Source organism: Odocoileus virginianus, chromosome 19, assembly GCF_023699985.2.
Source record: "Odocoileus virginianus isolate 20LAN1187 ecotype Illinois chromosome 19, Ovbor_1.2, whole genome shotgun sequence".
Lineage (NCBI taxonomy): Eukaryota > Metazoa > Chordata > Mammalia > Artiodactyla > Cervidae > Odocoileus > Odocoileus virginianus.
This window is the reverse complement of record NC_069692.1, coordinates 18023450-18037191: the sequence shown is the minus strand read 5'-3', so window position 1 is coordinate 18037191 and position 13742 is coordinate 18023450. Positions and strand designations below refer to the sequence as shown.

Sequence of the window (13742 nt, the reverse complement as noted above, 5' to 3'; positions counted from 1 at the left end):
AAGATAAGAGATATTAAAACAATAGTTGGAAATGGAAAATCTCTTGGGATTTCCAGTAAGATCACTAAACAGAGAGGATTATGCCAGAAAAGGGCTTTAAAGGGAAGACTACAGCTAGAGGCACTGGCTAAAGCTACTCCCTCAGAACACAGCCACTGAGGAACAGCATGTAAATCACAAACATCATGAATGAAACGCCATTAATAAATATCAGCTCCATACCCTTAATCACAAACCTGCAAAAGGATCGCTCTTATAGTGTTCCCAAAAGTCTTCAAATTCCTTTCGGACCTCCTCATCCATGTTGACCCCTGCAGACTGTTCGTTATTTACTTGGACATAATTGGCCCTCAGGACTATCTCCACTTCACAGCGCACATCTTGCTTAAAGGGCTTCCACCGCTGCATTACAACCCCATAAATAGTGATGTCATCACCTAGAAAAAAGCACTGAGTGAATTCACAGTAGCATCCTGCCTGCTTGGGCACAAACTCAACAAACGACCAGAACCAAGAAGTCAGCCACTGCCCACCAGGGTTTACAGTGGTGTCAGTCAGTCAGTTCAGCCGCTCAGGCGTGTCCAACTCTGTGACCCCATGGACCGCAGCACGCCAGGCCTCCCTCTCCATCACCAACTCCCGGAGTCCACCCATACCCATGTCCATTGAGTCGGTGATGCCATTTAACCATCTCATCCTGTCGTCCCCTTCTCCTCCTGCCCTCAATCTTTCCCAGCATCAGGGTCTTTTCCAATGAGTCAGCTCTTTGCATCAGGTGGCCAAAGTATTGGAGTTTCAGCTTCAGCATCAGTCCTTCCAATGAACACCCAGGACTGATCTCCTTTAGGATGGACTGGTTGGATCTCCTTGCAGTCCAAGGGACTCTCCAAGAGTCCTCTCCAAAAGCATCAATTCTTGGCGCTCAGCTTTCTTTATAGTCCAACTCTCACATCCATACATGACCACTGGAAAAACCATAGCCTTGACTAGACGGACCTTTGCTGACAAAGTCATGTCTCTGCTTTATAATATGCTGTCTAGGTTGGTCACAACTTTCCTTTCAAGGAGTAAGCATCTTTTAATTTCATGGCTGACACTCCTCTAGAAACCATGTGGGCAAAAGAACACAGTGTCCCAATTTATTTTTTTAATCAGGCACTTGTATTTGCACAGCTAAAAGCTAAAGCCAGCATTTTAATTTTTCTTAATCTGCCATATGATAATCACACCAAATTCTAACCTGTCCCTGGGAAAATACTGGATGATATATTCACTGTGATTCTACTGCGTGAAATGTTCATCCTCTCAGAATCAGTAACCATGTAGTTCTCACTTAATCAAGAGGTGGGGACTGCAGCCAGAAGGATAAAGTGCAGTCTGTCCTTCAATATTGCCAGGGGATTGGTTCTGGAATCAACCTCATATATCAAAATCTGGGGATGCTCAAGTCCCACAGTCAGCCCTCCAAATCTGTGGTTCCACATCCGTGGATTCAACCAACCATACATCATGTAGTACTCTAGTATTTACTATTGAAAAAAATGTGTGTATATGTGGACCCATGCTGTTCAAAGCCCTGTTGTCCAAGGGTCAACTGCACAATCAACCGCTGTCAGGAAAGGAGACAATACTGCGATGATGGGTACAATGATAATACTACTAGTTCCCAGTGTATTCATTTTTACTCAAGTACACTTGTTAACATTCATTCACCTTTTTTGCTTTTTAAAGAACAAAAGAATGAGTGCACCAAGAAATGAATGAATACTTGTTCTATTTCAAAGCTCCTCTCCACAAGCTATGAAAGGAAAAATCCCATTTGATTCTTCTTGGTTGGTTCCTTCCCACTTAAGGACACTGTCCCAATCTTGATTAATGAGTAGAATATTAAACTTTTACAGATTTTTCCTAAGAGGCGTTGGATAGTTTATAGGAATATTCTCCAAATATTGACATATTTTTTATCATTACATACAATATAATAAACCCATTAACAAGTATAGGTGAATGCTTGGCATTCAATATTTTGGTGCTACAGAAAAGGGGGCCAAAGGAAAAAAAAATAATCCTAGTCCCCAAGATTTCAATCTTGTTGCACACAGGATGCTGGACATACCTTAAGCCAATACTGGAATTTATACTTCGCAAAATAAACTTAACCGACAAGTCTTCATTTCCAAGCCTGTGTCAAATATTAATGTTTGATATTTGTTGGTGCAAAATACCTTTCACTCTCTTAACATCAATGTGTGATGTGTAATCTGGAGTGATTTTGCTTTCTTAAAGAGAAGTCTTCTGTGAATGCTAAGTTAATGGAACTGGTGCCAGCAATTCACCAAATAGAAGGCATATTTCTAGCCTCAGGCAACTTGATAGTAAATGGTGACAAAGACATTAAATAGGTTCTTCATACACTTTCAAGATCCTTCCTAAACCACTGCTGGATGGTTTTCAAATCCCATCACGAAGAGTGATCATTTACTATATTGACTGTGCCCAATTTTTTTTTTAGATGAACATAAACAGGGCAACATTATATGAGCACTTTGATGAGTTCTCTACTATGGTCATTTAAATGGGTCATTTTATAGATGTTGTTTCTCTGTTAAGTCAAATGAGAAACTTATGTTTCAGATATTGTACCCACTAGAAATACCCTGACTCCACTAAGAGGCAACAATGTGTAAAATGTGGAGTACTCCAACTGTGAGGTTTATGAGATAGTCCAAGGCAATAAGAAACTTAGGTGATTTTCTACAGTAAATGTTATTGGAAACTATAATATTTTCAGGAAACTAAAATTCTCACTTTTACACAATTCCATCTCTCTGTGCCCCTCTCTCTTTTGCAGCATATTTACCACTGCAACCACCTGTGATCAGACCTATCTTTGATCTCCTGCCACACTGACAGTTAGCAGTATATAACCTCCAACTTCACCACTCTGCAGCATCAGACTGGAGTTCCTAACTAGACTGTGAATTCCCAAAGGGCAAGGATTATGCTACTTATGTCTTCTGATACTCAAAAAGGTTTGTAGCAGTGGATAAATGAAAAAATAGCTGTTGACAGACTGCTGCCATCCATTCTTTATTGTACGTGACATGTGAAAGAAAAATACCTTAAGATTTTTTAAGTGCAGAAAGAATTCAGTTCAGACAAACTGGATGAAAATATCTTAATCTCTATCAAAGAACATTTTCATGTTCTAGCTAATAAGCTCATACGAGCACTGCTTTGCTGATCCAGACATTAAAGACTCCGGTTAAAATCGAGAGTCTTATGTGAACAAGGTACATAGCCTTGTCCATTTAGTAGGCAATCCATGATCAAAGCTATTATTTACTTAAAATATTATTTGGAGAACTATAAATTGTTACTATATTTGATATAAATGTCAAAGTATGAGTTGGTGATTCTTGGTGGAAGGGGAAAGCCTTTAAACAAGGAATTATTCTTAACTCTAGATACTGAACTCTTGTTTTCATAGAGCCTTTGCCTCATCATTTTAATGAAATGTCAGCTCAGTAAATATTTTTTAAGTAAGGCATTTGGAGAAGTCAAGGGTTAAGAAAAGGGAAATGATGGCATTTAGAGGAATGAAACATTCTTGATCTGTCCAAGTAGGGGAACCCTGGGATATGAAATAAGAGATCAAACCTACCTGTTACACCTCAGGGGACACACTGGTACTATTTGTCTTTTATAGAGATTAAGGTCTTTTATGTGAGGATGGGAAATATTTAAAGCAGGAAATGTTGAAATAAATTGAAAGGCAGTCATCAATAATAATCATTTCCATTTTCTGACCCAACTTCAATTCAAATTAAATGTTAAACAGCCAGTGAAAATCACTAAACAAACATATAGAACCAAGTTTTTAAGGTTTTTGGAATAAGAAAAACAGAAAGATTAAGCTCTCATGGGCAAGTCAGGTTCTTCATCTATTAAACAAACAGCTAGACTAGATCGCTAAACTCCAGCCCAGCTTCTTTCCTGCTATCACCTCCCACCTCATGCCAGTCTCTGTTCTCAAGTTCCCCACACTCACTTGCAGTTGATCTCAGGAAAATAAAAAGTGGTTTTTCCTAATCAATACTTTTGTTGTTGTTGTTTAGTCACTAAATCATGTCTTGACTCTTTTGGGACCCCACGGACTGTAGCATGCGAGGCTCATCTGTCCATGGGATTTCCTAGGCAAGAATACAGGAGTGGGTTGCCATTTCCTTCTCCTGGGGATCTTTCCCACCCAGGGATCAAACACACATCTCCTGCATTGGCAGGTGGATTCTTTACAACTGTGCCACCTGGGAAGCCCAATCACTACTTTAGGATCTACTATATAAACTAACAAAATTTCATTCTTACCAGATTTGCAACTGTCTACTAAATCATCTTCCAGGATAACCTGCATCGATCGTGGAATACTTCCAACAGAGAGCCTTTGAACCTAGCAAGGAAAAGAAAGCAGATACTGAGTACATGTAGATATATACTAAGTATTCGGAAGCCTAGCAGTTCTTGAAATTACTGTCTCTGTTTCTCTGGTGTTATCATGGGGATTTATGGAATTTTCTTGAAACTTGTGCCTACTATCAATTTAAGAATTTACTAGAACTAGAATAAAATAAAAACATCCAGATGGAAATAGCTCAATATAGTCTACCTGGTGGGTGGTCAAAATAAAACATGCTCCAACTACTAAACACAATAATAAAGTTACTTAGCTAGAAAAGAGAGGCAGTTCTTCTCTGATCTGTATTCATAAGACCTGGGACAAATCACTCAGTTCCTTTGATTATTCGTTAGTAAGAGAACTCTAGCTTTATTCTTATTATATGTGTGCCTTTATTCCTTCCTTTATAGAAGACTAATTTCTCAGGTTCCCTTGCAGCTAAGTGTGGTCATATGATTAAGTTCTGACCAATGAGATAGTAGCAAACTTGTTGCAGAAGACTTTGAGGGAGACTGCTTAAATGGATACTTGGTTTAGAGGACAGGTGCTTTGCTTCTTTTTCCTATTCCTTGACTGGGATACAGATGTTACAGAATTGTAGCCACCATCCTAAAACATCCACCACCATAAGAATAGAAGCCATTTATTAAGAATGGTGTAGAAAGACAGAAAGAAGGAGTCTGAATCTTTGACACTGAATAAAGCCTTTGTGTTTAAGTTGCAAGTAAAGGAAACTAAGGCTCATGCACACATGTTTAAAAATGTTTATGTATGCCTCATTTGGCACAGCAAGTAACTTGCACCTAAACCCCAAATCCGGCCCACTCCAGTGTTTAACCACCAATTAAACCCATTTAATTTTTTCCTATCACTTAGGTAAACTTCTTAAAAATTCACTTTTTCAATTTAAAATAATTATTAAGTCACTTCATAACCTTCCTGCCAATGCTCACTATAAAAAGATGACCATTTTACAGTCTCTAAATTCTATACTCTATGGGAAAAAATTTCCTGCTTGATCTTCTACTAAGTGATGACCCAAGTTCCAGATGTAATCCGTTACATGTTCCCTAGTCCTGGCAATTTACCCAAAGCTGAAGAACACGTCTTCAAATTAATTTTTCTCATGTATTTGATCATTTACCTGTTCCTGAATTTTGATTTCCTGATAATCTCTACACCTAGTTGGAGATGACAAGTCTGAGAGGCAAGTGAATTTTGAAGAATCACAGTTTTCCAAGCTGGGACATGAGGATGGCCGGAAGAAAGTATAATACTGCTCAAAGTCAGCCTGGATCACAAATCCATGCTTGCACTTGTTACATATGTAATCCCGCTCAAACTCCAGGATCTTCACCAGACTTGTTCGAATTACTGTCCCAGTGACAGACAAGAAGTGTCCCACATCCTTGGTTTTAGGGATGTGCTCCCTCACCAGCTCAGGACAAACAGGCAATCCTGATAGAGAAACAAAACAAAAACACATCATCTTATATCTTGAGATATGATTCCATGCAATATATTTTTCTCGTATTTCCTAAAGGAGTACAATTTCAGGAAAAAAGGAAAAACTTCTGTGTTTTACTTAAGAAAAAGGTCAAATCAACTCAATTAAGAAAATAGAAAAGAACAACAGTCAGAATGGCCATCATCAGAAAATCTACAAATGATAAATGCTGGAGAGGATATGGAGAGAAGAAAACCCTCCTACACTGTTGATGGTAATGTAAATTGGCACAGTCACTATGGAGAACAGTGTGGAGATTCCTTAAAAAACTAAAAATACAGCTTCCATATGTTCCAGCAATCCCATTCCTGGGAGAAAAACATGGTTGGAAAGAATACATACAGCCCAATGTGAACTGCAGGGCTGTTTACAACAGCCAAGACATGGAAGCAACCTAAATATCCATCAACAGAGGAGTGGATAAAGAAGATGTAGTACATATATACAATGGGATATTACTCAGTCACTAAAAAGAATGAAATAATGCCATTTGCAGCAATAGGGATGGACCTAGAAACTGTCATACAGAGTGAAGCAAGTCAGAGGAGGAGAAACATCATATGATATCCCTTATATGTGAAATCTAAAAAGAAATGATACAAATGAATTTACTTACAAGAGAGTAAGAAAGTAAGAAAGAAACTCACAGGCTTAGAGAACAAACCTCTGGTTGCCGGGGGAGTAGAGGGAAGGATGAGGGGAAGGGTTAGGGAGTTTGAGATGGACAGATACACACTGCTATATTTAAAATAGATAATCAACAAAGATCTACTGTATAGCACATGGAAATTTGCTCAATGTTATGTGGCAACCTGGTTGAAAGGGGAGTTTGAGGAAGAATGGATATATGTATATGTATGGTTGAGTCCCTTTGCTGATAGTTTCCCTGAAACTGTCACAACATTGTTAATTGGCTATACCCCAATATATAAATAAAAGAAGAAGATGCAGCACATATACTTTAATACAATGGAATATTACTCAGCCATTAAAATGAATAAAATAATGCGATTTACAACAACATGGATGAACCTGGAGATTATCATACTAAGTGAAATAAGTCAGATAGAGACAAATATCATATGATACTGCTTACACATGGAATCTAAAAAAAAAAATGATGTACACACTACTATATTTAAAATAGATAACCAGTAAGGACCTACTGCATAGCACAGGGAATTCTGCTCAATATTCTGTAATAACTTAAATGGGAAAAGAACTTGAAAAAGAACAGATACATGTGTATGTGTAACTGAATCACTTTATTGTATGCCTGAAACTAACATGACATTGTTAATCAACTATGTTCCAATGTATAATAAACTTTTTTAAAAAACTAGAATTATTCCAAATAACAATTGTCAATAGACTCTCTTTAAAAGTATATAACTAGATGATAAAATAACCTGGATTTTAAAAAGAATCTATCCTCTTAAGAAGGCTATCTGTTAAGTAGAATGTAAATACAGTATATTCAGTGTCTTACATTCTATCTCAGTAGAATGTAAAGAGAGTTTATAAATTTAACCTCACTCAATCATGAATACACTGCCACAAGCCACACATAAAATCAGTTGATGACTCTGAGTAAACCACAGAACTAAGAAATGGCAGCAGAATGACCAAAGGTTAGTGCTTTCTCTAGTTAGGTTTAGGATTTATTAATACAGAAATCTGACAGTGTTTTCAAGCCTTGTAACTTGCCCTCTCTCTCTAGTCTTGCCTTTCTCATGACTTCCAATCTCCTAGTCCAGACAAAAAGCACGAATCTCTCTGTGCAAATCATGGTACCTCTGCAGCTTTCCTAGGCTACTTTGGAGAACGCTTCCCAATTCACTCAGCAAGGTAAAGTACCTCCAGATTTACCCTTGTGCAAGAAAACTTCCCTGAGTCGAGGCTGGCACCCTCACACATACAAAAATAAAACAGCTAAGCAAAACGGGCAGATGAATGCGCCAATGCATAAAAGATGTCCTTTATATCTGGAGGAAACTTCTGCCAGGAAGAGTGTAAAAGAAGGTACTCCTAGGGTCCAGAGACACCTTCCTTTCCTTGCAAATGAAGACCCAGACCTGGGCATGCTGGGTAATGACAAGACTATGCAATGCTAGTTTGACTTCAGTCAGCATAAGGAGTTGTGCCAGAGAGATAGTCCACACTCAGGAAGAAAGCAGGTAGGAGGTGGAGGGTTTTAGGCTCAGCCACAAGGGTCCCTCTTATGCTCACCAACCCTCTCTGTGTTCCTCCTGCAGTGTGGCCAGGGTGAGTGAATTCCCTGCTGTCCAGACCCGCCAAGGGGCCTGTGGCTAAACGCAATTATAGCATCTCTAAAGAAAAAAACCAGATGAACAATTACAACCGATTTTTCTAAGAAAATCAGCTTTTCATTATCTCCTACACTTTAACAATACAGGGCAATATGACATCTTAATGTTGTTATCTCACTGAATGGAATCATGTATATGATACAGGTGAAAATAAACTTTTTTTTTAGAATCAAACAAATTAGTCTGGAACATGATATCATTACCATTAAGTGGTTTATTTTTATTCTAAAGTAACTGCAGTATTTTAAGAAAAGGGTAGTAGAGGTGAGTATATTTTTGGATCTTCACACTCTTTCATATTATTGCAATTTTTAAGCAAATTTAAAATATAAAGATAGAGCTAAAAGTAACAGCAAAACTGACCACAAAAAATCTTACAACTAAAAAAGAGTAAGGGACGATAGAAATGTCAATTTATTTTAATCTTTTTGTCTTACTATATGTTACTAAGTGTGTTCTTCACCTTATCCCAGTGAAGCATCAGGTACATCAGGAATTAAGCCACCATTAACACTAAACAACAAAAACTTCTAGCGTTCTCTGACTCATTCACTGAGAAAAATTAAATTATTACTTAGAGACATGTCCAGATCTGTGTTAGAGGTTATGTCCAGATCAAGTACTTCAGGTACGTGGTTGCCGGCAGGCAGTCTCTGGAAATCGGCATCAGCCTCAGAGCTTTTGAGAAATGCAGATTCTTGGGCAGGAGGTCAGATATCTTCAATGAGAAACTCCGGGGCTGGAGCCCAGCAATCAGCACTTTAACACGTCCTACAGGTGATTCTGATGCCCATTAATGTTTGAGAAACACTACTTGAAATAACATGTGAAAGGCTTCCCTGGTGGCTCAACGGTAAGGAATCTGCCTGCCAATGCAGGAGACATGAGTCCAATCCCTGATCCTAGAGGATACCACCTGCCACGGAGCAACTTAAGCCTCTGCGCCACAACTACTGAGCCTGAGCTCTAGAGCCTGTGCTCCACGAGAGAAGCCACAGCAGTGGGAAGCCTGTGCAACGCAGCTACAGAGTAGCAGCCACTCTCTGCAACTAGAGAAAAGCCCACACAGCATTGAAGACCCAGCACAGCCAAAAATAAATAAATAAATAATGTTAAAAAAAAAAACACAACCCATGTGAGTGCTGTTTTTTTTCTTTCTCACTTACTTTGATGCTGTGTATTTGAATACCTTTCATCAAAACCACTGGGAATAGCAAGTAAATTTTCAGTGTCTAAGCTCAGTCGCTCAGTCGTGTCTATTTGTGACCCCATGGACTGCAGCCCGCCAGGCTCCTCTGCCCGTGGAGTTTTCCAGGCAAGAATACTGGAGTAGGTTGCCATTTCCTACTCTACGGGATTTTCCCGATCCAGGGATCGAACTTGTGTCTCTTGCGGTGGCAGGCGATTCTTTACCACTGCACCACCTGGGAAGCCCAAGTAAACTTCAGACCAATAAAAATCCCAGAAGACAAAGAGCAATGCATATTCTAGAAAAACAAACCAGAAAAATGTCTTATGTTCCTAAGGAGATTGAACCACAGAGACATCCTGTGTGTGTGTGTGTTCAGTCACTCGGTCGTATCCAACTCTATAAGACTCCACGGATGGTAGCCCACCAGACTCCTCTGTCCCTGGGATTTACACCTGGTGAGAATACTAGAGTGGGTTGCCATTTCCTCTTCGAGGGAATCTTCCAGACCCAGGGGTCGAACCCATGTTCCCCACATCCCCTGCACTGGCAGGTGGATTCTTTACCACTGAGCCACTGCGGAAGCCCACAGAGGCATCCTAGGTTTTACTAATTCAAGGCCTTGCCTGAGTCCGAAATGGAGGTGCCATATACCTAAAACCAGACCGTTCCCACTCCTGGTTCATCCTGCCTGGGACACCCGCATTCCTCCCTGATCTCATCTTCTAGTCTAGAATCCTTGGGTGAATCACCTGGGACAATTCACTCCCTGCTCAGTGAGCTAATATATCTTCTAAATATCTTCAGTGACACATGTGTCACATAAGTAAAAGATGCCAGTGAGTGCCTTTACAATTATGTTCAATACGTACATATGCATGGATCTGTGGGCATACATACATGAATTGAGAAATAAATTTGACTATACAGCTGTCTCCCTTATAGCCTTGAAGCCCTTTAGATGAGGGACTATAACATATTCATTTTGGTTTCCCAAGGGTCTAGCAAATCCCCACATGGGATATGTTTTTAGAATGATGTTATTTTGGTAGTACTATAATTCGAAAGTCACTTTCTCAGAGGATAATGAAGAAACAGGCTAAACAGGATCACTTGGGCAGACAGAATTTTAGTATTTAAACTGAGCATCGAAAAGTGTCTAAACATAAAGACAGCCTAAAGTCATTTGTTAAATACCATTTCAATAACATCAACTAAAGTCCCTTTTAACAACCTTTCTGAAACATCATCAGAACATTTTTTCTTGATCCTTGCAAGATATTACCTAGTGTCTGATACATAAAAATTAATAATATTCATAATTTTATTCCAGTAAATGCAACTGCAGATACTATTTTTTCACCTAAATCAAATATCTGGTATTTTTTTGAATTTTAATTTATCTCCAAGGAATTCTATAGTGACTCCTAATCTTTCTGAAATCACAGCATTCATTTTTGGGTTTTGGGGTTTTTTTAGGTTTTTCTTGTTTTTTTTTGGCCAGGCAGCATTTGCGATCTTAGTTCCCTGCCCAGGGATTGAAACTGCATCCCCTTATTGGAAGCACAGTCTTAACCACTGGACCACTAGGGAAGTCCCATAGCAATCAATTTTGTTATTTATAAATCCCCATCTTTCTGAAATATACTATAAAGCAAATACTTACTTTCAAACAAAATGGCACATGTGTTCTCTAATCTATTCAAAGAGAGCTTTAACACCACGAGTTGCTGACTGCTCCACTGCAATTTCTTAAGCTTAAGAGGCTTTGTCTGTTATTCACTCCAAAAAAGTTACTGAGGGCCTAATAGGTGGTCAGCACAATGCTAATCTTGATATATAAAAATAATGAATTTTCTCACTGGGTAGCATCTACCAAATTTTCTTACTCTTTGTATTACCTGTACTTTTATTGTCAGTAGTCACAAAAGCTCAGAAGGCTGTATTAGTTTTGTACACACAATTATATGTGTATATATGCACACAAATATACTGCCTCCACACATTCTCCCTCCTCTCAATTGGTATGGCTAGAAGCCAGCCTTGCCTTCCAAATGTCCAGAGAAAACAGTATAGAATCATGATTCTTCTCCAAAAGAGACCATCAATTACACAATGGATATGTTTTTAAGTATGGTGGCTTAGTTGCTAAATCGTGTCTGACTCTTACGACCCCGTAGACTGCAGCCCTCCAGGCTCTTCTATCCATGGGATTTTCCCAAGCAAGAATACTGGAATGGGTTGCCATTTCCTTCTCTAGGGGATCTTTCTGACCTGGGGGTCAAACCTAGCTCTTCTGCATTGCAGGCTGATTCTTTACTATCTGAGTCACCAGGAAAGCCCATTTTAAGTATAAAAATCAATTATTAGTGCTTGAACTCAATATATGTTGGGATTTCTCAAAATCTTCCTAAAAAATAATATGGCAGTAAAATTCACCTGATATCCTGGCATGAAGATTCTGCTTCATGGAGAGACCTTCAGGCTGAGAAAGGGACTGGAGAATCGTCAAGGCTGATCTTCTCAGTGCATTATCAAAAATAGTTAGCACTTCATTAGGGAATGCATTGAAATATTCCCCAATTTCCATGTTGGTCTCAAAAAGGGTCATGGCATTAACCACAACTGGGTAATGAGCATCTTCGTCTCTTTCCTTCAAGATGAGAAGTATGTCGTTCTTATGGTACTCCGAAACATAGGACTCGAACACTTGGCCAACCAATGTAACTTGATCGCTATTCATCTTGATCTAGGTAACTATAGAAAGAGAAAGGACTGTGTTATACTTTTGATTGTTTAGACTTATACACACGTTTACAAAAAAGACTGTTGGGCTGTAAATCATTCTGACTTTGGGCCAGACTCTAATTTGATCTGAATTATCTGTTATAGTCACTTGCCTGGAAGATTCCAGTGGACAGAGGATCCTGGAGGGCTACAGTCCCTGGTGTCGCAAAGACTTGGACACAACTTAGCGACTGAGCACAATTATTAAGCACATAAAATCTTAAATGCCAGTCTTTTGGTTTAAGTTCCTGCTAGTAGAGTTCTTTGCAAGCATCTTGGTTCCAGGTTTTATTCACATAAAAAACATTTTTCTCTCTCTCCCCAGCAAACCTAGTCTCACACACACACACACACACACACACACACACACATACACATATTCATTCGTATTCTGCTACATACTACTATTCAGACTGGTAGCCAATTTTGACTTAAGTAGTTAACAAATCTGCTTTAGAAATTTACATTTGGAGGTAAAAGTGTTCCTATTTTATTTTTCTAACCTTGTTGTTGTTTTAGTCTCTAAGTGATGTCTGACTTTTTGAGACCCCCCATGGACTGTAACCCATCAGGCTCCTCTGTCCCTGGGTTTTCCAGGCAAGAATACTGGAGTGGGCTGCCATTTCCTTCTCCAAGGGATCTTCCCAACCCAGGGATCGAACCTAAGTTTTCCATGTCTCCTGCACTGGCAGGTGGATTCTTAACCACTGAGCCTCCTAGGAAGCTCCACACTAGAAATTAGCTGGCAGGAAAAAATGGCTTTTTAAAAATAATTTTACTTCTTCCCCAATTTGTTCTTTCAGTGCTTTTAACTGGAAGGGGCTCAGTTGGCTTCAGCAAAAATAGTTGTGAAGAGTATAAAAAAAAAAATAGGAAATTAAATTGAGGAAAGGAAACTGGTCTCTAAATGAGAAATCACTATGATTAAAAGTAAATATATTACATTTTAATTTATATCTACAGATTAAAAAGGGCCTGCTGCTATTCTATTTACATAAATATATGCAGATAACATGTACAAGGCACTATTCTGGGAAATTAAAAAAGCACAATAAAAGGTCCTCTATGCCTCAGAGAACCAAAGAACAGATCAAATGAAGTGATGTTCTAACAGTGGTAAAAATGCAATACAAATGGGAGCACAAAAAGAGACAAGAATTAAATTTAAATGGAGTGACAACCCCAGACGTGCCAAAGGACAGTTACAAATAAACTGCCCAAATTGATCATTTAAGAAATTCACATTTGGTTTGGAAACAGACCACTGGAGGACAAACGTCCTTTGACTTATTTCATTCAATCAACGTCTGTTGTACTAGAAATAGATCTAAGAAGACTTATGGCGTTCACAGTTTAGCATCCTAAATATGTGTTACACGTGCTACTAGCAATATTTTGCTTTCTCTGGGAAACTACTCAAAGGTGTGAAAGGAGTAAAGGGGAGTATACCACAGTTATGTTAAGAATCCTGAC

At 38.8% G+C, this 13742-nt stretch overlaps 1 protein-coding gene across 14 annotated transcripts in view; it reads right to left on the bottom strand.

Moving 5' to 3' along the window:
• MCM9 (minichromosome maintenance 9 homologous recombination repair factor) overlaps positions 1–13742 on the bottom strand; it is an 88107-nt gene that overhangs the window by 72883 nt on the left and 1482 nt on the right. For all 14 annotated transcript variants that reach the window (XM_070449907.1, XM_070449912.1, XM_070449906.1 and 11 more), the window contains exons 2-5: positions 11922–12239; positions 5601–5914; positions 4369–4450; positions 237–437 (exon numbers count right to left, since the gene is read on the bottom strand). In XM_070449907.1, coding sequence (XP_070306008.1) covers positions 237–437; positions 4369–4450; positions 5601–5914; positions 11922–12225 — 901 coding nt within the window. In that variant the 5' untranslated portion in view covers positions 12226–12239. The remainder of the gene's footprint in view (positions 1–236; positions 438–4368; positions 4451–5600; positions 5915–11921; positions 12240–13742) is intronic.